We start from the raw sequence: 25,169 nt of genomic DNA, 5'->3' as shown, positions 1-25,169 counted from the left end.
TTGTATACAATGCTGACTGACTTAGCCTGAACATGCAAAATACATTTCAGCTGTGTAGTGTGTCCCCGGGGACGGTGTTAACGGCAGGAGGGGCTCAGGTCTGGGCTGGCACAGCTGCAGCACCAACAGGAGGTGTCACTACGAGAGTGGGACTAGGAATACATGCGTGTCATTCTGTATGTCAGCTAAAAACACTGCCACACACTAGGCATGGCAGTGGAGATGGCAGCTGGTTAGACAAAGACAGGGTGTTTACCTGAGGGCAGGAGGCCATCATGCATGTGTACAGAGCAGGGCACTATAGCTGGGAGCAGGTACACTGATTCTGTCAGGTGTCAGCAGCTTGATATTCCTTCTCAGTGCATGTTCCTTGCATTCAATAACATGTCAGTGAATGTATGCGTTAGCACTTGTTTAAACATTTAAGTCAAAATGGAGCACCATATTGAAAACTAAGAGTTGTTTCTCTCTTCACAGTTCCAGATTTTGGCATCCATGTGCTCTCCACCAATGGCAGCCAGGAGCCCCATGGGCCGGGCCCCCTCCAGGTGTCAGGCCTAGAGCGCAGTCAGGAGAGGAGCCAGGAGCCCTGCAGGGACCCCCACCCCCCTGCGTCCAGCTGCGTCCAGCAGCCCCTGTCCCCTCATCGGACCCTCACTCAGAGCTCTGCCAAGGCTCCGGCCTTCACACACCTGCCCCCCCGCTCCGAGGCGCTCCCCAGGCCTCAGACGCCCGCAGCCCTGCCTCTCGCACAGGGACAAGAGCCCTCGCCGCCCCCCCCTCCCCGGCCCCAGCACCAGCCTTCACTGCTGTCACATCCTCGGCCTCCCCCGACCCCCAGCCTTCACCCACACCCCCCATCGCCAGCCCTCCCCAACCATCACCAACAGCACCCCAGTCAGGCCGGGCCCCACCGGCCCCCGTCACGCAGCCACCCTCGACCCCTTTCTGCCTACAACGGCCTCAACCTCAACGGGCACAGGTAAGGCTGATAACACGACCTCGCAAAGTTTATTTTCAAACATTCAGGTCTCTCATATCCTTTTGCACTTTGAAGCAGAAGAGAGTGTGCAAACCTCCACATTCACACACAGAGGAAAATGCTAGAATGTCTTTTGATCTGGACGTTCACAGGATGCCCGATCAGTATGTAGATTGCTCTGAGGGAGAGCTTGAAGTTCCAGAGTCAAACAGAAGCACTGATTATTAACAACAGAATAAAAAGGGCCAGACGGGACCCGGAGTGCCTGTGATTTATTAGTCATCCACATCATCGCCAAGCCTCTAGCAATTATACTGACTGTATGTGCAAAGGTTTAGCACAACCTTGAAGTGTATTGATGTAGTGTTGTTGTGCATGAAAACAAGAGAAAAACAGCCTTAAAGTTCCAATATGCTTCCTGGAAATGTTTTTAAAGTAACCTCAGCTGAATTCCGCTTTGTATGACCACAGACACAAGAGAGCTGCTCTCTTGTGTCCTATATCTGTGGAGAAGCACTGAAGCCTGTGAGGCTCTCCATTTATTTAAGGCTCCAGGATAGCTCCTTCAGAATCCTCTCAGTCCCAATAACAGCTCTCAGGCCTTGGCTGTGCCAGCGCTGCCAGACTGTGTGCCAACAGGGCCTGGCACCCGCTGTGCATAATCTCAGTCGGGGCCCACAGCGGAGAGCCGGCGCTGGAAATGAGCTTTTATGCTTAGTGCACGGAGCTGTGGAGAAGTAAGCTCTGTGACTGCCCCCGGGGAAAACCCACACACACTACAAAAGACTGTTTGCTTACACATGCACACACACCCTCCCTGCCTCTCATCCCATTTCCGCTGCACATGTTCACTACCTGGCTCTGGAGGAAGTGTCTGAGCTGTTCACAGACAGATGCACGTTCTGTTGCCAGCGGTGTTTTATTTGCATCCGAGGGTGTTGTGAATGTGGTGTCTTCTCGGATCATGTTTCCCCTGGATTCTCTGAAGGGAGATGCAAGGAGGCGTTAGTACAAGGCGGACAGTTGAGGTGTGAAAACACTGTGCTGGGAATTGAACATCGGAGTGTTAATTCTGACTGATCATGCTTGGCGTAACATGGCTCCTTTCTCCATCTTTCTCTGTGTTCTCTGTGGTTACAGCAGCAGCAGCAGGAGCAGCACCCCAGGCACCAAGCCCCAAGGGCCCCCAGCTCCCTTTGTGCACCTCCCCCACCACCCGCCTCCTCCTCCTCCTGCAGCAGCAGCAGCAGCCTCCCCCTTCCCGCTGCCCTTGGCGGCGAACCAGAGCACCCCCCGCAGCTTCCCCCCTGCCTTGCAGTCCTCGCCTCACCCACATCACCCCAATATGTTCGCTCCTCCAGCAGCCTTGCCTCCACCACCACCTCTTACGTCAAGCACCCTGCCAGGCCCCGGACATCCTGCTGCTGGGCCTGCCTACTCAGGTAAACACACACGCAGCGCCCCCATGTGACGTGGCAGAGGATGACACACACAGCTGCCAACAAAAAGCTAATAGCTGACTCTTATTTTAACCAGTTGTTGCATCAGTTTTCCTGGACGGTCAGACGTATGAGAAGTACACAGGGAATACATTCAGCAGAATATGATTTGGAAGTATTTGAGTTGCAGAGACAGGCAGAATGTTACCCTGGTAATTATTTAAAGGAACAAGCAACTGAGTCCAAGATAATCCACATGTTGTTTATAGTGGTGTCGACAGTTCAAGTTCACACATTCTGTCACGCTGAGATTGATTGACTCTCGACACACCAGTAATATCCCCCTCCAGGTCAGGACACATTGCACGAGCGATTGCAGACCACATGTCCACGCTGTGGCGTCAAGCTAAATGTCAGGGTCAGTGTTGGAAGAAGAGGGGGGGCTCACCATTAGCAATGTTCCCCTCGAATAATGTTCATCAATTTGGTCAATACGGAATGGAGCGAGATGGATTTTGTTCAAATGATACTAATGAAATGTTTATGAGGATAACATTCCATCCCCACTCCCAGCGCAATGAAAAGCATGAAATGAATGCAGAAAATATTGCAGTGAGTCACCGTGGAATAGGAAGGATACGGTTACTCTGGAGGAGATATCTCTCAAGGCACATTTTGTTGAATCGAGAAGAAAAGCCAGTGATTACTTGAAATCCATTCTCTCTCCACAGGCTCTGCAGAGGTTATTAGAACAACAGATGTTGTCTCTCAGGGGCTGAAGTGTATCAAATCACTGCGTTTGACAGAGCCAGCAGTCAGACACTTCTAATCATCTCCAGCCTCGCTTGAATTTAAAATGACATGCTGATAATCACAGCCATTTTCTGCTTTGTTTCCTTTTCTGTAACTTTGACATGGCTCCCTTTTTATGACATATGAAGCTCTCACATGAGTCCGGGGCCCTTCAAGAGCCTCTGGGGGTCTTCCAGAAGGACCCAGCTAAATGTGGAATACTATATAATATATCTGAATTGTAATGCAACGGAAGTGAGAAATAGTTTAAATAATATACATTTATATTTATATCTTCTTATATATATATATATATATATATATATATAAGAAGAATGATTATAGAGGGGGTTTAGATGGTGTGTATAAGTAGTGAATTTAGCTTTTATTATTTGTATTATAACTGTAGCATTCCTAGTGTATACTTTTCATTGATGTTGCCTCACTTCTTCTAAAGTTATACATTAGAATGAGGCTTAATCAGAGACAGATATATATCAAAGGGAAGGAATGTTGTTTTTTAACTAAGCTTACTGCCGAGAAGAAGTTTAATTTATCAAAATATCTTCCACTACATAATGCGTACCACATGGAAGTCCCCGGGACGAACTTTGTCTGTGGCCATTCATTCGTACAGAATCTGTCATGCAGAATGCTCCTGACATCCTCCCATTTCTCTTTTCCAGAGCAAGAACTTCTGCGTCAGGAGCTCAACACCCGTTTCCTGGCCTCTCAGAACTCGGACCGCGGCGCCTCGCTGGGCCCCCCCCCTTACCTGCGCACAGAGTTCCACCAGCACCAGCACCAACACCAACACACCCACCAACACACGCACCAGCACACCTTCACACCCTTCCCTCACGCCATCATGCCCACCCCGGCACCACCCATGGTGCGTACCCCTGCCAGAAATGTGAGGATAAGTAAAACACACATGCACTGGGTTGCAGAGGGTCAATGGGGGGGGGGGGGATTCAAAGCCAAAAATCCTTTTACATGTCTTCTTATAATGAGTTTTACATGTTTAAGAGTGGGCGGGCATGGCACTGAAAGTGTGAGTGAAGATTGTACACAGTTGGACATGTGTGTGAGCGGCACGCTGTAGCCTGTGGGATTCTGGGACTAATTCAATGATGCCCATGTGTGTCGATCCACACTACAATCGTGCCTTTATTCTCCCAGAATGCCTTTCTAGTGTTTTCTCTGGCAAACTCTAGGACTCCAAACTGGAGACGTTATTTTCTAAATTGGCAATAACTTGCCCAGAGCATGTTAACTTCAGAGCCAGCTTTCAGAACATAACATGCTTAATTCATTCTGAATTTAATGACATCATTTGGTCCCGTTTGAGGGTTTTCATTACTGGCAGAGGTCCTGTGTTAAGAGCCGTGCTGTTGGTTGGGTCAGACCACAGGCAATGGGCGGCTGGACCTAAAACTCTCACACACACACACACACACACACTTGTAACTGCCTGGCCCGTAGAGAGTTGGCTTGGCTCTGATGATACCTCAAAGGCAGCGAGGCCTCTGACAGCTAATGAGGCCATAAAAAGGCTCTTTATGGCTGCAGTGTTTAGTCTTGACTGGGGAAATGTTCGCCCTGAGCCCGCGCTGCACCACTAAAAGGAGACCAGATGAGAAACAGAACCCACACTAGATAAAAAAGGCTTCAGATGATCACGAAAGGGGAGGATGAAAACAGTCTGTTTGGGAAATGGCTGAACTTTTAATCTTGAATCATACTTTCGATCCGTAAGCATGTCCTAAAGTGCTTTTTGTGATGCATTTTGGGTTGGCCTGAAATGACCCATTAAATGTCTAGTTCTCATGTTTTCTCCAAGTCTTTTTAATATCTTTCATTTCTCCTACAGTTTGAAAAATTCCCAACAAAAGTTGACCCCTTCTACAGACACAGTGTGAGTTTCCCTACTGTTTACTCTGCCTGTTGTTTGTTATGCCGTTACCCATGCCAACGCAACACTCATCTGCTTCTTAATAAACACTGCAGGCACAATGTGATGAATGAAAGAACACCAGTGCTGGATTCTCAGATCTTGGAGCAACGTTGTTGTTGTTGTTGTTGTTGTTGTGTATGCAACTATGCATACAATGGTTAAATATGAGTGCATAGACATTATTACAGAAAGAGACGGTGGCTACCAAACATAGAACACAGAGGCAATTGTTCCCTTTTCTTGCTTACTGTATTACTCTGCCTTTGTGTGTGTGTGTGTGTGTGTGTGTGTGTGTGTGTGTGTGTGTGTGTGTGTGTGTGTGTGTGTGTGTGTGTGTGTGTGTGTGTGTGTGTGTGTGTGTGTGTGTGTGTGTGTGTGTGTGTGTGTGTGTGTGTGTGTGTGTGTGTGTGTGTGTGTGTGTGTGTGTGTGTGTGTGTGTGTGTGTGTGTGTGTGTGCGCTAACAGCAGCGGCTTACTCTGGATTATTGCTTACTGAAAGCTATACTACAAGGAAATATATAATAATATAATACAAATCATGTTTTTGTGTTCAGACCAACTCTGGGTCAAATAGATGTTGCAAGTTTGTTTTTAAGTTCTTTATTTCTGAAGCTTAGCATTTCCTCGCTGTTATTATGGTAGCAGCAAATACCCTGAAGCCAATTCCTGTCATAGAACATAGAGATGTATCAGAAGAACATGATGCTTAAGGAAACACAAGCTGCATTGCAATCCTCACAGCATCTCCTCAAGCGCTCTGAATAACTCACCCTTTGGTTGCAATATTCATGATTAAAGCAATGCAAGTATGCGCATTGAAAACATGAAAGACTGTGTTTTTCCACTCGGGCCGATGTGATTGGCAAGAACAATTATAATGAGAGGTTGATTACATATCTGTTTCTCCAGAGGAGAGTTTTAGGGGAGACTTAAGCACTTGTTGGGTTTACATGTTTTTTGCTTGTATTACAACATTCTAGTTTTCACTTCAAAGGAATGTTTTTCCTTATTTAAATCCAATGGGAATGAGCAGGGAATATATTATTCACTTGCCGTTTGTGAAACATGTAGGCAATCATTTGTAACTAAGCACTCTAAGAAAAAGGGGAAAAGATTCATCAGGTTCATCTGTCAACGCTGCGTGTTTCATCTCCACTGTCTTGTGGAACTGCATTTCAGACCCAACTATCCTCACACCTCCTCTTCCTCTTTCCTCCCTCAGCTCTTCCATGCCTATCCACCGGCCATGTCTGGCCTTCCGCCCGTCCTCCCCCCGAACGGGCCCTTCGGCTCGCTGCAAGGCGCCTTTCAGCCCAAGGTAAGACACACAGGGACACCAACACACACCCACGTCATTACACACATCTACAGAAAACTTGAAAACAGGAGTTATTTACAGATTATTGTTTTATCCATCTCTAGACCTCCAATCCACTCGATGTGTCAAGACCTGGAGGCGTCCCACACACATTCTTACAGAAGGACCCCAGGGTAAGACCTCACACACACACACACACACACACACACACAACAACACACACACACGCTAATAGACAACACTCACAGGGGTCTCAAACTCAAGGCCCGGGGGCCAAATCCGGCCCGCGACTTCATTTTATGTGGCCCCGCAAGAGCTTGCAAAGAATATAATAAGTTTATTATTCGGTTACATGCCACTTTACAGAAGCAGGTTGCCCATAAACTACATGTCCCACAATGCACCTCGTTTTGTGACATGTGCACTGAAGAGACTTGCAATTATTTGCCCTGGACTTCTGCTTTCAGACGTAGTTAATTACTAAATTATTATCCTATCCGATAATAATACAATTCAGAGGCAATAATGTAATATAATACATTATTTTATATATATTTATACAACCGGCCCTTTGAATGCAACCTTTATGTGAATGTGGCCCGCGATGAAATTGAGTTTGACACCCCTGTGTAGAGGTAGCCTTAAGATCTTTGTTTGTTAAGTCTGAGTCATCAGGTGGAGCTTTTCAACAAAAGAAATGTGGCTATGTCACACTGCAAGCCTGAGTGCCAAATATACATTTGACATAAGACAGTGTCAGCCTGCAAATTTGTCAGCAGATGATGATTAGATTTTTGTGGAGAAATGGTGGCTCCCTTTATTCAGATTTCATCCAGAATTTCTGCCAGGTGACTCCCGCCAGTGGATAACTAACTAAATGTTGCTCTAGTGACCTAAAGGTTGTATACATTCCAATGTGACTGTTTGACTGGGATCACCTTTCAAAAAGTTCATCTGGATTAAGGACCACGTATGAAAATGACAATAAAAAGATTTGAAGAGATTCATTGGGATGAGTTTTGGACCCTTTTCCCCAAAGTGAAGTTGTTATGGATGTTAATTTAGAAAATAATTAGAAGTGATTTGATTGACACCAAAACAACTCAAAAATAACCTGTTAATTTCCCTCCTGCAGCTAACGGATCCATTCCGGCCCGTTCTCAGGGTGAGTGCTCACTCTCTGCACATACACACAATAACAACCATGATGCATGAAGGGGGTTTTGCTAAAGGAGTAGATGCTGTCTTTATTAAAGCTGAAAATGCATGCGTGTTGTACTAGTTCATCACCAAAAAACGACATAGTATATAGTATGTCGAAAAATATCAGAAAAAATACATATTTTTAAAAAAAAGACAGATAGTATGTTGAAAATAATTTAGAAAAAAACCACATCGACATGTCGAAGATAATAAAAAACGACATATGTCATAGTATAGTATGTCGAAACTATCAGAAAAAACAAAGACTATAGTAGAAAAAGATAGTAAAGTATATTGTATATTTCAGGAAACATCACAGCATAGCATGTGGAAAATATCAGAAAAGAGATATAGTAGTCTTGTATCTGCCTTTTAATGGACAAGTGCATTATTAAGAGCCAATGTTGAAATACCAGTGCTTCCTATATGTTTAATAGGTGAAGACAATGTAGACTTCTCCACTGTTTATTCTGTTGATTAGTATCAGTCCCACTATCACTGTGCTGATGTGTGAGAGTAATGTTAGCATGTTTTTGTCTTGTTCCCATAGAAACCAGGGAAATGGTGCGCCATGCACGTCCACATCGCCTGGCAGATATACCACCACCAACAGAAATTAAAGGTGAGGACTCATCTGACAAAGTTTACCGTTTCCCAATTCCATGCTTTTCTCTCGAGCACCCCTCTTTTATACAGGAAATATATCAACATGAGTGCAAGGGCAATTCAACCGCAACTTCAGAATGCAGTTCAACTCAGCAAAGAGACAGCTTTTGTTCAATAATTGTTTTATTTACTGAGATGTATCTGAAGCCTTCTCCTCAATCCCTTCTCTGGTTACAGATTTATTCTTTATTTGAAAAGTTTTGTGTCTTATTGTAACACTTAATAACAACACATGTGTTAGTTGAATTCTATAGAACATCAGTAAAGACTGACTTATATTCTCACCATTACTTAAGCAGCTTTTCACAAGTTCAATAAATCCATCAAATGTCCTTTTTGCAATGCATTGTGGGAGAAAAGAGCACATTGACTATAGTGAAATCTGTATTTTTTTTTAATCAAAATACTTTATTATTCCCAGAAGAAAATGAAGTTGTGTGACTGTTGCACCATATAAATAAATACATATTTATGCAAACATAACGTCCTCCACAGCACAGGGGCCCTTTTCTCCATAAACCCGGAACCAGCTCTGCTCCTTCGTCTCGTCCTCTGTGTCCTCCTCCAGATTTCTGAGGTCTGGAGTTGTTCTGACCCCCATGCTAGCCTGCTCAGCGTGATCAGCTGTCCCTGCTGTAAACAGGCGGCTGTGCAGTTGTTTAATAACAGTGGCGTGAATGCACAAAAGCAACAACTTTACATGTATTACTCATACAGACCTGGACGAGGCCACCGTTCCTTTGCTGACTTACAGTAGTTTAACTCAATATAGAATGACTGTTATCCACCGCAGTGTGTAAGGGGTTTTACATGTGTTCTCTGTCCTCTGCTCTCTTCCAGCAGCAGACGCAGGTCGACCCTCACAAGCTAGACTTCGGCCTGAAGCCTGAGTTCCTGAGTCGGCCTCCGGGCCCCAGCCTCTTTGGCCCCATCCATCACCCCTCCGATTTGGCACGGCCTGCAACACTGTTCTCCGCTGCAGGTGAGTGTGTGTCAGAGCTCTGGGGAGACAGATTGATGGATGGTTAGCAACAGTTACTCTCTGACACATGGCAGCAGCCTGTCACTTCCTGCTGTTCAGAGTGAGGAGGCTTTTATTATTGTTAACAAGGTCAGCTGTGAACAAGCCAAGACAGACAAACTATTAGTATTGGTATTAAATTAGCCAACTACTGAAAAATAACTGGGCATAGGCCAAATATTAACATAGCTATGAACAAACATAACTAACCCATGGTCAATTTATATATATATATATATATATATAGCTTATTAAAGAATGTTCTTGGTAAAGGTTTTAGAAAGGTTAAAAAGCTTTATTTCGGTTAGGATTGCTATGCTAAATAACTGTTCAATACTTAACCTTTGACAGATGTTTATTTCGCTCACTCCTCAGGTCCCACACACCCGTCAGCAGGTCCTTTCGGGCATCCGGCCCACCATCCTGGAAACTTCCTGGCCCCAGCATCTCACTTAGGTAAGACGATCTCTCAGTTCACTTGATCTGAACATTTTTGAAAAGGATTTGATTGTAACCATGGAAACACGTGGCATCTCCCTACAGAACATTTCAATCGGCCCACAAACTTTGGAGGACTAGGGACCCTCAGTTCATCTGCCTTCGGGGGACTGGGCAATCCAGCACTAAGTGAGTTTTACTGAGAGGCTGCTCCCATGGTTGCTTTTGTACAGTTCCCAATCTATTCATCAAAGTTTGAGAGTTATAGTTGCTCAGGCTGCGTTCAAATATAAGCAGAATATCATTTGAGAACTGGCATTTGAAAATTCAAGTTGTCGAGATACGCATTTAACTTGGGTCTTGTTTTTCCACGTGTTGAAAACCTAACCGCTGCCAACGCCATGTTCGGACTTAAAGAGGGCCCCAACGCACAGCAACACTTCAACGGTGGCCATCAGGAGCCGTGGAACCGCCTGCACCGCACCCCGCCCTCCTTCCCCACACCCCCCCCCTGGCTGAAGCCTGGAGACCCCGAGAGGAGCGCCTCGGCCAGCTCGCTTGAGAGGGACCGAGACTCTGACAAACGGGACTCGCTGGGCAGTAAAGACGACAAAGACAGGTGGGTGATGAAAAGGAGTTTGGGAAAATATTTAGATTTTGTTGGATCAGATTTGTAGTTTTTTTGTTTACATTTAGTTTGGCTTATTTTAAAATAAAATTGAAAGATCAGGTAATTTACTGGTACTGATGGTTGGACTTTGTTTATGCTTCTAGGGACTCTTTGGAAAAGCGCCATACGAGCCATCCGTCCCCGGGGCCAGTCAACCCCAGCCTTCTGGGCCACAGCCGGCCCCCTGAGCACCACAGGAATCACCTGCCCCCCCCTGCTGGGGAGATCCAGAGGGACAAGGAGACCAAGGCCAAAGACAGGGAGAGGGAGCACTCAGACTCCTGGAAAGACAATGGCACAGATGAGCATAAGCTCAAAGACAACCAGCACAGCGACAAGGACACACCTGTCATCCACGACGGCCATGTGTCGGAGGACAAAGTGTCCAACAGGGGGACGCCATCGCCCTACGTCCGGCAGACCAGCCTAGAGCGTCCCAACGGCGGGCTGAGCCGGGACGTCCTGGAGAAGAAGGGGGAGCTGCCGTACGAGCACCAGAAGAGGAGCAATGAGCTGAAGGTGAAGGAGGAGCGGAAGGAGGAGCGGAAGGAGGAACGGAAGGAGGAGCGGAAGGAGGAGCAGGATGCAGCGGCAGAGAGGGCCAATGAGCATCCAACACAGGCCCCGCCCACACCAAACCTCCACCCTCCCTCGTCAATGCCTATGCCCATGAGCATGGCTAGCGTTCACTCCATGAACAGCATCAGTGGTCTCGAGAGGACTCGAATGGTGGCGCCCTTCATGGGTATCAGCCCCATCCCAGGGGCCGACAGGTTCCCTTACCCTGCCTTCCACTGGGACCCAATGAGGGACCCCTACAGGGGCCTGGACATTCACAGGCGGGACCCTTTGACCAGGGATATGTTGCTAAGGAACGACCCTCTGCACCGGCTTACAGCGCCTCGACTTTACGAGGCGGAGCGCTCGTACCGGGACCGAGAGCCTCATGACTTTAACCGTGAGCACATGCACGCTCTGGCCCTGGAGCAGAGGAGGGAGCACGAGCGCGCCCACATGGAGGAGCGCGAGCGCCTCAACATGCTGAGAGAGGACTACGAGCATGGCCGCCTCCACCATGCAATGCACCATCCGGCCCTGGACGGACACCTCCCCCACCCGGCCCAGGGCCTCATGGCCCCCGGACTCCCAGGCATGCACTACTCCAGGGTCAGCCCCTCAGCTGCAGCGATGGCCGCCGCCGCAGCTGCTGCCGCCGCCGCCCATCAGAACGGCATCATGAACAAAACGCCACCCACCGCCTCTCTGAGTGCCCCGCCCCCTCTTATCCCCTCACTGGGGGCCCGGCCCGGCTCACCCAGACGGACTACCCCCCTGGCCACAGATATCAGAGACAGAGCGGCTCACAAAGACATCGAGGCCCGGTGAGCCTCATCTCACTGAACTCCACTAAGCACTTAGCTTTGGGCAAAGCAAGACTGTAACATAGCTGTGAATAACTTAAGTGGGCAGAGACATGCCCACACTACGAAATGTTTTTGTATAAAACTACAAAGAGACAGTAATCATGGAACAAAAAAAGATTTTTCAAAGATGTTTTCCTGGTTTGCTCCAGCTTTTTGTGTGCATTCTCCCTCTTGTGACGCGGAGTAAGACTGAAGACTTTTGGAATGTACAGGTACTTTAGCACTGACAGACAGCAAAGTGTGTAGATAATATGTACAGTCGCTGTGCTCACTCTTTATGGATTAAAATCATGGTACAAATATGCAAAAGGGTGTTTTGAAAGCTTTACTTTGAACACATGTAAATAGGAGTATTACAGCAGTGATTCAGAATGTGCTTTTTGCTATTTCCTTCATTTTTTTTAGGTTGATGCAAATGTTGCATTGTACCAGAAACCCCATATTCAACTATGCAACAAATGCCTGGGCTCCCTTTCTAAAAGCTCGCCTTCTCATTACTACTGACTGTGTAACAATACAGGACAACAAGCTGTATTCTCTCCACAACTCAGACACACAGGTCCACGCAAACACATCAAGCTTTAACCCATTCAAAGGAACAATTTGGATTTAACAAAACGTTTTGAGAATGACTTTTTCAAACATGATTAATTGTGGTGACAATCCTAGAAACAGCTAATTCAAGTAATACGATTTATATTGTAAAAAGCCAGCAGCACAAATGTTAACTCTTTTTCTCACTCAGTTCTAACCGGTGTTGTTCTGGGGAGAATGCAGCACATTAAACATCACTACAGCACATGTGTAAAGTACATGTTTTGGAAATAGGTTCTGTTGGTCAAACAGTGTATTAAAGTGCTTTCCTGAGTTGTTGTACTTACAAAATCAAAAGACAAAAAATCAAGTCTAAACTATGGACCGTTTGTTTCTAACGAGCAGAGATCTATTTTAGTAGTCCACTGAAGGTTTAGTTGTGCGCTTCAAACTCTGTGATATCATGTCGTGCAGTGTTTTTTAATCTAACAGAAAAAGGTCCACCGGAGCCATAGTGGTTAGTCGATGCATATTGCAAAAAGATTGTTCAATGACATTTTGTTTTGCTGTTACCCATGTACAGGGAAAGCAAGTGAAGTCTTTCTAGATCATGTACAAAAATGAGAAAAAAATTAAGCGACTGAATCTTCAGCATGCTCCTCATTTAAACTTGTGTTATGTAAATTGTGCCATGTTATTAAAAAATGTGTACTAACTCTGTCTGTGGGGCTTTTATTCCTCCACCTACTGAGCTGAGTAAACAGGCAATATTTCTTTTTGACACAGTTAATGACTTTCCACATTAGACACCCATGGAGGATAAAGTACCTTGGGTATCTCTCACCTCAGAAGTATTTTAAGTTCTAATTATAACGTAGGTATGAGGATTCTGTCACTTGATAGTCATTTCTAATCATGTTGTATTATTTGCCTGAAGACCAACAACATTAAAAGTGTCTCATTCCGCATGTCTGCTGAGCGGTAGGTGCTGACCTACAAGAAATTGCTTGGTAATGGTAAAAGGAAAAGGCAGAAGAATAATACATCACACCACATCAGCTATTGAACAAGTGAGGGCTTGTGCTCGGTTCAATAACAGTGCTTTAAACATCAGCAGCCTTCACTGGTGAATCATGGCACGGCACTTGTGTATTCCTCAGAGGAAGCAGGAGTTATTGACAATCCCATTACACTGAATAAAAACAGCATTCATGCACCCTTCTCTGATGGATGTTTGGCACTCAATCACCCGGGTCATGCATCAATCAAGTGTTGCCTCCATTCGTCACTAGTGGGAAATGTGGATTGCCTGGATTTCCTCCTGCCAACAAGTAATGCCTCCTGCTCCAGGGATCAACACTCACTTTCCTTTCAGACCTGCTTTTAATGTGCTGTCAGTGGAATATGTGGTAACTCCTGCTTTAGACCAGGAGAGGGCGCCAAACTGCAACAAAGACACTCGTAACTGCTGCCAGAGAAGAGGTCATGATGAAACGACCATCTAACCTTGGTCTGCATGTTATGGTCATTTACATTTAGACCACATTAATGAAAAGGCAAGCAATGGTTCCAGATTCTCAAATGTCTTTTTCTTCTGATATTGTACACATAATACAATCAAATCAAGCTTTAATTATTGTCTGGTTTTAGCCTAAATAGAATTCATTTATATTAGGAACTTTTGGTTGCTTAAAGCAAGACATTTTTCTTTTTCATTTCATTTTTATTTGTCCCGCTCATGGTACGCAAAACCAAATGTACAATAATTGCCAACAAAACATGTCTCTACAAACACACCATTGCATACATGCCAACCTTTCCAAATCCAAAAAAGGTAGGTTTGCGTGCGGCAAATGTGCACGTCCAAATTAGATAATCAGAAGAAATGGAACCCCAGTAATTACATGTATAAACCATGTATTTAACATATATTGCATCATTTTAGGCATTTTTCAGAAAAAGTGGTAGTTTGGTAAACAGTGACATCAACGACATGTCTGGTCTGTAAAATGCCCGAAAAGTTAAATAATGGGACATAAATATCCCAAAGTCTCCACATTTTATTATATTTGTAATGTGTTTCTGGTCCTCTTTCAGTTGAGACAGTGTAGATGAAGGATGTGTCAGGATGTAGCACTCTTGTGTGAACATTGGATAAAGCCAGGTTCATATTCTTGTTTCATGTTGATGACATATTAGAGTCAAAGGTTTGCACTGAGCGATATATCTTTGTGTTGCGCCCAGGTTGCGCCATAAGTCAGAAAATACTGCATTAAAAAAGTAATTTCCTGCATTTGTCTACTGATAAAGTGTGATATAAATAATGTACAGGCTTTCAGATTGCTGTAGTTCACTAAACAGACATTAATGACATGTTTGGTGTTGAAAATGTCAGAAAAAGCGAAAGACTGGGAGATAAATATCCCCAAATCTCAAAATGGTATTATATTTTGTGTGTGTTTGTGGTCCTCTTTCAGTTGAGACACTGTAGGTGAAGGATGCTTCAGGAAAAGACCAACCACTGGATGTCTTTCAGTCGCCAACATGTGTTTTCGAGACACTGATACTAACGGGGAAATCCTGCAGGACTCAAATGCCTCGTCTCTGTTCCCTTAAACTCATTTGGGAGTGATTACCCATCAGCCCCGGGGGTGCAGAGGACAGGCAGCGTTACCCCCGGTCTGCACGTTGTTTCTCTTTCAGAAACACAGAGGACTGTTTGTATGATGCGATCACAGACACGCTGCAAACGGTGTCCGCCAAAAGTCGAATCCAGTGTCTATGTAGTGTCATTTTTATTTGTTATAGTTTGGGAATATTGAAAATCGGTAGGGAAAGCCAGCTAAGTCGGTAGGCGGTAGAAACATGTCAAAAGCGGTAGACTTCCGCCCAAATCGGTAGGGTTGGCAGGTATGCCATTGAGCGAAAAGGAGCATGGAGAAGAATACAATCTTATATGACCTGCCCCTTTCTAAAAAAAAAATACAAATAGATGGTCTGCCCTTCATAATGATTTTCACAGCCACACATAACAGTATTTTAGGATACTAAGAGAAACACAAAACATACTTATTTCCCACTTGACGGTTAACGGAAAGAAACAAACAAAAACTTTGGAAAACATAAGGAAAGCATTTTCAAAAAAAATGTAAAGATCAAACAATTCACCATTAATCGAGAGAAAATGTGTATAAATCAAAATCACAAAAATAATAACTGATAAATATTTGTTTGAACTATTTAGCCAAAACATTATCAGTTGAGGGTGAAAATGCATATGCAATTAGCAAATCGGTTATGCTAAATACATTTCAATTAGCTTGTTATGTCCAACAACAGAAAACAAAGATATTCATCTTATTATCCCAGAACATGTTATAAAGAACATCTTCACACTTCAGACGTTAGACCATTGACCGATGGCTGTTTAATGTAACTTGTTGATCATTTCAGCTCTGTTTCATGTCACTGTAATAACTTTCTCATTCCAGCCTGGGCAGCAGTTCAGAGATTTAGAGTGCAGGATAGTCGTCAGTCAGGAGGTCCCTTTAAACTCTTCATCACAGCTATTGTGTTCTCCTTCAGCCACAGCTGCAATCTGCTCCTATCAGCAATTTCTGGAACCGCCTAATCCAAACAGTAACCAAGAAAATCCTAAACGGTCTGAGTAAACTGCTTTTGGATGTTGCTACAAATCCTTCCTCCACTGGACGGACCCTGGCTTTCAGCCTCCGCCACAGGTTTAATATCTCTAAGCTTCCTCCCTGGACATGTCCCGTCTGCACATCCTGCCAGCAGAGACACAGCTCCGATAGGAAAACAAATACCAACAGATTCAAATACTGGAGGATCCTACAATTCCCTTTACTTCTGTAAAAAGGTACACAAATTCAGCATCAAGTTTGAGCATTCACAACAATGTAATATCCCCGAAGCTACTCATTCAGCCAGAGTGATTATAATTACCCTAAACTGCAGCCACATTTATCGTTATCCAGAATCCCATGAAGTCACAGCCTGAAGCGAGAGAGAAAGCGTTAATGTGCACAGAGAGAAGCTATCCACTGTGTGATAGACAGAGGCTTCTGATTAATGAGCTCTGACAGCAGGGGGTCCGATGGGGTCCGATGGGCTTTCAGTGCAAATGGGATCCTGAGAATGTAACTTCTTTATCAAACAGCACACTGACAACTGACAACAACAACAATAACAGAGAGGCCTGATGAGACAAACACAACAAAGCCACTCTGCTGTTTCCAGATCACTTAATGATGGATGCTTTTACTCCATGGATTACAGACGTTTCATGTAGTGGGTCTCCTCGCTGCCAATGTTTTTGGAATATTTCAGAATCTTGAAACGTCATGATTTCTTTGTTTAGGATTGGTGTGGTTTATTTTTACGGTTAAAAACACCTCTCGGGTTGTTTTAAGATGCAATTTAGGTTTTTTGTAGCTTACGTTTGAATAAAAAGGCCCATCACATCTTGTTTCCAAAAAGTCCAAAATGAAATGATAGAAGACTAAAAACCATTTGCAAATATTTAAATTTGGAAAGTCAGTGATTTTTTTTGCATCTACCTCAAAAAATGACTTTCATAATTAATCTTTTACTAAGACTAATAATTTAATTAATTTCAGCTCTACTATAAAAAAGTAAGCATATTTGTGTTATAATCTTGGATAAATAAAATGGGTTGTGCTAAAATGGTGTGTGTTGGTCGCTTTAATCTTGCAACTGATAAAGGTAAAGCTCTTTTTAATATTTATTTTTATACAGCTGGGTAATTTCATTAAAATTAAAATAAAAGCTGTAAAATAATATTGGAAAGCATTTTCAAGAAAAAGTACAATATTTCCCTCTGAGTTGTAGTATATTTGAAGTATAAAGTAGCATAACATGGAAATACTTTATGGTAAGAACAAGTACTTCACATTTGTACAAAGGATACTAATTGGATACTGGATTGGATAATTGATTTACATCTGAAACTTCTTTAAAGGAAACGTTATTTATTTACATGTCACCTGTGCACTCATAACATAAGCATGTCTCTTTGGTCGTGTAGCTTTCTGAACACTAGGTGGCATCAGAGCACACTCCCACACTGTGAGGTGAGACAAAGGAGCCACCAAGGGAGTTTCAGAGGGAGGTACACAGTGGCACTGTCACTATTTGTCCTGAGAGAGGAGAACCAGTTTGGCAGGTTCACTTCCTGTGATGGCATCATCATATGTTTGGTATTTACCTAGCTTCCAGAGAACACCGTCATCATCACACGCTGTCAAACTGGAAGAGCCACGACTCTCCCTTGGGTGTCTCGTTCTTATGTTTGAGCTCAGCTAAGAAGCAAATAAAGCCACGGTCCTCTATGTCAGCTGTCTGACGCCTGAAGCCTGGAATTCATCCCAAAACTGAGAGTCATCCGTCACATAACTGATAGCACACACCTTTCTCTGAGCTCGCAGGAAATCAGCAAACAAGAACACCTGACACCTCAATGCCTTTGTAAACAAAACCTGTCTCTGGGAAATGACATGCAAAACGCAGAGTATCATATACCATCAAAGCAATGGAACTCCCTGGCACCTGCAGATATTCTGTCTTTCTTCCTAATCATACAGTATACCATGCGTTATCTCCATCTCCTTAAACCAATGTACAACTGCACTGGTTCTGGCTAATCAACCACCCTTTTCCCTTGAAAGAAAACAATTATGTGGGAATGCTCATAGTCTAGTGCTATCACATCCAAACAAACACACTCAGACGCTACTAAAAATACTCGCCTGTTTATAAATGGGCAGGCATCCCACTCTCGGTGGTAAATTCTCCTGGTGTTTCCACTCTCCTGAGAAAAAGCCTGTAAACACAAGCGGGCCAGTACCACTGTCGACTCCTCTATTGGGATTAAGCTGATGCTCAGCCCTTAAACAAGAGTTCATCCATTCATCATTAGTTTAATGGTTGATGTTACATTCTGGAAAGGATGAGATCAAAAGAGCAAAAGCTGGCCTCAAAAATGAAATGCTGTATTAGTGCACACAGCAGATCCAGGGAAATTAGCATAATGCTTTAGACATACTGTACGTGTCCAATAATCTTTGACTCTGCCTGCGCACAGTGGTCAGAATCAGTGGCGGCGCTAGGGGGTGGCTACATGGGCTCAAGCCCCGGATGTTTTCTGAAAAGCCCCGGATGTTTCACTTTTTTTTTAAATGTCTCGGGAGTAATGTGCAGTACCTGAGTCCACCAGAGAGGCAGCCGCTGCGGGACATTAGCCTCCGTACTGCGTAGCCTTCCCTGCCCTGAAGAAGAAGTGATCCTTCCTAGTGCCTGATGAGTTTTAAGCTAATAGCCTAGAAAGTTATGGATATTAGAAAGTTATTTTCATCGAAGCCGGCACCACAAGCTGCTGCAGCAGCAGCAGTATCAGCAGCTGACAACAATGTCATCACCAGCAGTGAAGAAATGGATGATGTTTCAGGTTTGTGAATCTAATGGTGATATCTGCACTCTGGCTGACAGAGTAAGAAGTGAAAAAGAGTGATGTACTGTAACGTTAATCTTATAGCTAGTAAACATGGAGTAACCAAGGCAAGGCAAGTTTATTTATATAGCACTTTTCAACACAAGGCAATTCAAGGTGCTTTACAAAAATGAAAGACATTCAGACAAAGGCATTTAAAAACAGTAAAAGATAATAAAAGAAACATCAAAAGAAAAAATACATGAATAAAAAATACATGAATAAAAAGTTACAGTGCAGTTTAAGATATGAATAGTTCACACAGAAGTTCCACTTTACTGATGAACACAACAGCTCAGTTTCAATTAAAAGCAGCGACAAAAAGATAAACCACACTAAGTCAATACCCTTATATGTTAGTATGTATAAAGAACATGACTAAAAATTATTCTAAGATGTAACGTTAACCCTTCATACCTCAGTCTACTTTTAAGACACTAAAATAACGTATTCCAATTTTATTTTGTTTTCGCATGTGGAATTATACCGGCTCTCGTTTCAGTACACATAACAACGGAACCATAGCAACGGAACTGACAGGCAACGGAACTGACAGGCAACAGTCAGAAACGTGACTCTTACACTCTTTACGTCACAAATAAAGATGGTGGATGAGAATAGATCTATGAAACGATAAGCAATGCGCCAGAATCAAGGTGAGACTATCCGCATCCTTTAAAACTCTATGCACATTCGTTTCACAGAAATAAGTAAACAACTGTATTTGAGTGAGTTAAGGCATTAGTTTGCTTCATTAAAGGGTGTTAATGAATAAGTGTTCTCCAGTGCCTTTTGTCCGCTTTAAAGGGGACCTCATGCAAAATGCCCTTTTGTACGTCTTTTATACATGAATATGTGTCCCCGGTGTTCCAGGGAACTCACTAATGGCGCATTTCCACTGCAACGGGGTAGCCCCGTTTAAGCGTCCCTAAGCGTCCTCGCTCAGGCCTCGGGCTGTCTCGCTGGCCGTCCGAGGCCTTGGCGCATTTCCATTACAGTTTATGACCTGGGGTAGCAACGCAGTGTAGGCGGGACGATCGGCTTTTTGGGCGGAGCGACGCTGGGTAAAACTGCAGTGGCGTCATTTTCAATGCGACACAACTCACAAAACACACACAACAATGGAGGATGTGGAAGCGATCGTTTTCTTGTTTATTGTGAAATCCATGGTGCTGACATGCTGTGCTCTGCATAACGTCTGTGAGAGTCATGGAGAGGACTATGATGATGGGTGGAATGCACCAGCAGCAGAGCCTGGGGTAGCAGTGTATCAAGGTGTCCTTGATGCGCTACCTGAATACCTACATATGCATTGTATTGCATTCATTGTATTGAACATAAATACATCTTTTTTTTTCATATACATGTGTTTGTCAAATGTTTTAAACAAATGTTATCTGAATTGAATATTTAGTAAATATTTGAATTTCAAGCACCAGTAAGTACTGCCCCATAATAAGAACATTTGAGGAAATATCAGATCATGAAAAGAAAATCTTTCTAATAAATTAAGCGAATATCAAAGCTAACTATAAACATAAATACTAAAGTGTAAAACACAGCAAAACGATATTCATAAATGCAAGTGTAAAATAGTGTGGACAATTGTAAACATGGATGGAAACTAAAGTATCCACAACATAAAATAATATATTAAATATAACCTCAATCTTTCTTCTAGACATGTTAAAAGCTTGCTTGAATGGGTTATAGGTTTATTTTGTTCTCTCATCTTTGAAATATATAAGGAATGTGTTGTTTGAGTCTAGTAGAACGAGGGTATTACAATTGAGAAATGTCTACATGTATTATGTATTTATCATGTATTCTTAATACCATTACAAAATAAACATGTAATAATGTTTTAGAGGAGGACCTCAAGCTAGCAAACTCAATTTCTTGCTTTAAATCTCTTAAAAGTAAGGGGCTTTTTCCTAACTGATGGTGTTTGTTATTGCTTTATAAATTCATGTATGTTTATATCTTCTCTAAATCAAGATTATGTGAATCTGATTTTTTTCTGTTGGGTGCCATTCATTATCAACAAGAGATAAGATAAGTCAAAGAAGTACTTTATTGATGGCAGTATAAAAATACAAAAAAAATGTTGTATCAAAAAGGCATGCCATTAAACAATACAAATAAAAAATGTAAAACTGTATTGCAGCCAGCATAAATATACATGGAATTGTAAATATAAAATGAACATTTTAAAGAAAATAAATAAACAAGGAAGTACAAATGTTGCATTTAAGAATTAACTAGATAAAAAATATATAATATGTACAATAACTATTAAGGTTTTTTGAAGTATCACGGAGGAGACGGGCCACGTCGGCTGCCCAGTCATGGTGCCGTTCCTGCTGGGCCCGATCCTCTCCTCCTCGTTTCCTCTTGCCTGGGTGACAATAAGATAATAATTAGCAATAAGGAAAAAACACAGGACAGGTACAGGTCACACAAGGATATAAGAATAACATGTATAAACCGAACAACAGTAAGGTGAACTAAAGAAAGTTCTGGCCCTAGATGTTTACAATGATTGTGAAAGTGAATTACATTATGTCCAGCCTGTTGATAATGAATATAAATATATGTATATGATAAGAAAGTTTGGGGCTCTCTGCTGGAACTGCTACCCCCGCGACCCGACCACGGATAAGCGGGAGAAGATGGATGGATGGATGGTATATGATAGGATGTCACACATAACTGTACTAGCTGCTTACTAGCTAATACTTTACTTGTAACAGAGCATTTCTACACAGTGGTATAGCTTATTTTAATTACTGTTGATGGATGATCCAAGGTTTAAAAAAACAAAAAGACAATTCCAGTCGTTTTGCCATTTCTATTTCTTACCTAGAACCACACGCTGCGGTGTCGTGATGGCACTCGGTGTTGGTGGTTGAGTCGGTGTCGATTCTTCGGCTGGGGTCCGTTCTGGATTCGATGACGATGTGGACGGAACACTGCCATCAACCGTTGTTCGGGAATGTTCCTCCTCACGAGTCCCAATGTAATCATCTAGAACAGCAAAATGACTTGTTAATTCCACAAACTACTGCAGCACAATACTAAATAGCAACAACAACTATAGAAAAGAAAAACTGAACATAAACAATGGCACATATGGTGTTAGCAAACAATAGCTCTAGCTAAGGCTATCTGCCTTAGCTAGCTATGTAGCTCTTCGGGGCTCCATAAAAGCATGGGTTGTCGAACATTAATGTAAGGATAAAATAGACTTCTTTGTTAGAAGTGAGCGTACCTTGCAGGGACTCCAGTAAAGCCGTTGCCGTTTTCCCTACATTGCAGGAAAGTCCTCGAAAATCAGCGTTCGGGCATCTGTGCAGAGAAATCCTGGAACACTTTCACATTTCGCGTTGTTCCGTCGAGCTCCCGCTGGATTTTATCATCCCCAATGAGATTAAGGAACGTCGTCACCTCCTCGGTCGACCACGGTGTGCTTTTCTTCGACGTTGCCATTTTTGTAGCTCCTCCGTTTACAAAATGCTGCAAGCTTGCTTCTAGATCTATATGTGACGCGAGGGATGATCTCGCGCGCGATCTTGTGACGATTCTCTCTGACCAATCAGCAGTCGAGTGTTGACGTCACAGCCCTGGCCTGGTCTGATAGAACCACGATTTTATGGGGCCAGAAAAAGAGGGAAAAAGTACCCGCTAGCCGGTACTAGGCTATATGGAAATGCCACCAAAAACTGGCCTGGCCGCTTGAGGACGGTTAAGGACGCTTAAACGGGGCTACCCGCTGCAGTGGAAATGCGCCACAAGTGTCAGAAAACACAACCCTCTCTCTTTTCCTCCATACACAAATCTCTAAAAATGGGGCTGCAACGGATCTGATAGAGACTGATCCAGACTTTAATTATTTTCTACGTCACAGAAGTGGTGCTCCGCTTAGTGGTCAATTCTCCACCTATCAGGGGAATGTGGGGTTGGGCCACGGCCGGCCATTGCCGCTCGAAAGCGCTGGAGACGCTGTAGTATATATGCCAGGCCTGTAAGTGGCACTGTAGTCTGCCACAAAAGCAGCGAAGAAGACTTCCCGCGCATGGTTGCCATGGTTGCCCTTCTGTTTATTCTCCGCTGTGGCTCTTTTTCTCCCTCCCGAGGCAAGCGTTAGCTCCCGCTGCTGAAATTCAATGCAATCCCTCCCTCGCTGTAATTCTCTCCGGTAGTCCACCAGCAGATGACAAACACCCACCTCTCTGCCTCTTCCAAGGAACGAGGGGACCGTGCGGCAGAGTTTCAGTTAGATTTTTTTCCGCCGGTCAACATGTCCATTAAAGTTTAAATCTTCCGGACAAAATTAGAAAAGTGCTGGTCAAAGGTCTTCTTTGTTATTTATTGAACTTTAAAACAAATGAATAATGACTCTATATAATCATATAAGAATAAAACACGGAGGACGGAGATATATTTTTCTCCCCCTCTTCTCCCCGCTGCAGCCCAGCAGCTGATCTCAAAGCACACTCCCTTCTCCTGCAGGGGGGCGTGGTGCAGCTCACAGAATCAGCCCCCTGCAAAAACAGGGCTGGAAAGAGCAAATAAAGCGAAATGAGGCATGGCTAAAATGCAGGATCTGTTTGGTATTTTGATAAAAAAAACTATTTATATACTTTATATAGGTATGGCCCTACAATATATTGTTCAAATATAGCATGATATGTCCCCTTTAAGGTATTATTAAGGTAGGGTTAATGTTGCTCTCAAAGTGCACCAGATTGATGCTTTTAACTTCAATATTTAAAAAAAAAAAAAAAATCTTCCCGGGGGAGCATGCCCCCGGACCCCCCTAGAGGAGGTGACGACCCCCCCTAAAGGATGTTCGGTCCACCCCCCACTTGTACAACAAATTGCACTTTACCCCTGCACCCCCCCCCCCCCCCCCCCCCCAACAACTCCTGGGCTAAGCCCCGGATCTCCTACAATCCTAAATCCGCCACTGGTCAGAATGAGACTGCTGTGCTGTTAGAGCCCTTTTCTGAAGAGAAGATGAGGCTTCAGATATAATATTTGCTTAAACTATTATATAAACGTATTCTGACACCAGGTTCAATCCCAAAGCAGCTGTACGCCCCTTAGCAAAATACAGGTTTGTTTTATTGCCTCTGATAGATTCTTGTGATCCACCCAAATCATGTTTTCACAACACACAATCTAAAGAAGATGGAAGTACGCTAAAGAAGATCTGTGTCAAACATACTTGAAAAACAGGATATATACAGGAAAACAAACACTAGTGAAGCCTTTCTGCAGGCAGGAATGAAAACAGTAATGTTCTCACAGCCCTGACCTTCTAAATGCAAACACACAGCTCTATTGTGACATTAGAAAGCAGAGTAGAACTGTTCACAACTGATTAAGGCAAAAGCCTGTTAATTCAACAGCACCCGGGAGGCCTTCAGACATGTTGCATTTACTCTACTTGTTATGTAATCCCGCTTCTCAAACAAGATATCCAAGGTTTATCATGCTGACCCAGATATTTTCTAGGCATGAAAACAATGCTACTCATAGTGTCATTCTTCACCAGTTTAGGACGACCTTCACACGGTCCATGCAGCAGGGCCTTATTAGCCGTGAAATACAGACGGATGAACTTTAATTATTGCACTTGTTCGTCCTGTACCAGAACATTTCAGTCAGCCAACTCACGTGGAACGCATTATTATTTGAATGCAGAGTATACAGAATTTATATTGGGTGTCTAGGCTCTGACCTTCTCATTTTGCAGGTGCATTAACCACCAAACGCAAAATGAGGGTAATAATTTCTCCAAAGAAATGTACTAGATTCAGAACACAATCCCAGCCATTGTGTGGAATAGACTTCTATTCTGTAACTTCTTTATGCAAGTGGAACAAACCAACAGGTGGCCATTACCCTGCTGGGACATGGAGGTATCTACACCACTAAGATGACTACATGATCTCATCATGACCAGCCAAGGCACTGCAAAGGACAATTCGTTTTAAAAGTTCCCATATCATGCTTTTCCGGTAATTACCCGTCCCCTTGTGTGTTATGAAGGTGTTTATGCATGTAACGGTCTGCAGAGTAAAACAATCCTCAAAGTACACCCTGTAGCGAGTAAAACTCTAACACAGTCTATGCTGCCCCAAAACACCTCGTTGGAGATTTCTCATTTTCCATTGTTTGCTTCCTGGGT

The 25,169-nt window shown here is 43.5% G+C and overlaps 1 protein-coding gene and 1 long non-coding RNA gene across 2 annotated transcripts in view; one reads left to right on the top strand and one right to left on the bottom strand.

The window, feature by feature from the left end:
- auts2a (activator of transcription and developmental regulator AUTS2 a) overlaps positions 1–13,144 on the top strand; it is a 288,131-nt gene extending 274,987 nt beyond the window's left edge. Inside the window, exons 7-19 of the mRNA XM_034099585.2 lie at positions 478–982; positions 2,123–2,424; positions 3,900–4,126; positions 5,087–5,131; positions 6,393–6,488; positions 6,593–6,661; positions 7,624–7,653; positions 8,242–8,313; positions 9,198–9,339; positions 9,754–9,834; positions 9,922–10,005; positions 10,195–10,435; positions 10,591–13,144. Of these exons, the coding sequence (XP_033955476.1) occupies positions 478–982; positions 2,123–2,424; positions 3,900–4,126; positions 5,087–5,131; positions 6,393–6,488; positions 6,593–6,661; positions 7,624–7,653; positions 8,242–8,313; positions 9,198–9,339; positions 9,754–9,834; positions 9,922–10,005; positions 10,195–10,435; positions 10,591–11,872 (3,176 nt within the window). The 3' untranslated portion in view covers positions 11,873–13,144. The remainder of the gene's footprint in view (positions 1–477; positions 983–2,122; positions 2,425–3,899; positions 4,127–5,086; positions 5,132–6,392; positions 6,489–6,592; positions 6,662–7,623; positions 7,654–8,241; positions 8,314–9,197; positions 9,340–9,753; positions 9,835–9,921; positions 10,006–10,194; positions 10,436–10,590) is intronic.
- An 8,095-nt stretch (positions 13,145–21,239) lies between these two features.
- Positions 21,240–22,279, bottom strand: LOC139435155 (uncharacterized). Its single transcript, XR_011644416.1, has 3 exons — positions 22,245–22,279; positions 21,836–22,000; positions 21,240–21,371 (listed from the first exon to the last, which is right to left on the bottom strand). It is a non-coding gene; the product is annotated as an uncharacterized lncRNA (long non-coding RNA).
- Positions 22,280–25,169: the final 2,890 nt, after the last annotated feature.

The sequence above is a fragment of the Pseudochaenichthys georgianus genome, chromosome 14 (assembly GCF_902827115.2).
Source record: "Pseudochaenichthys georgianus chromosome 14, fPseGeo1.2, whole genome shotgun sequence".
NCBI lineage: Eukaryota > Metazoa > Chordata > Actinopteri > Perciformes > Channichthyidae > Pseudochaenichthys > Pseudochaenichthys georgianus.
Note: the sequence above shows the minus strand (reverse complement) of the source record. Positions and strands in the feature narration are given on the sequence as shown.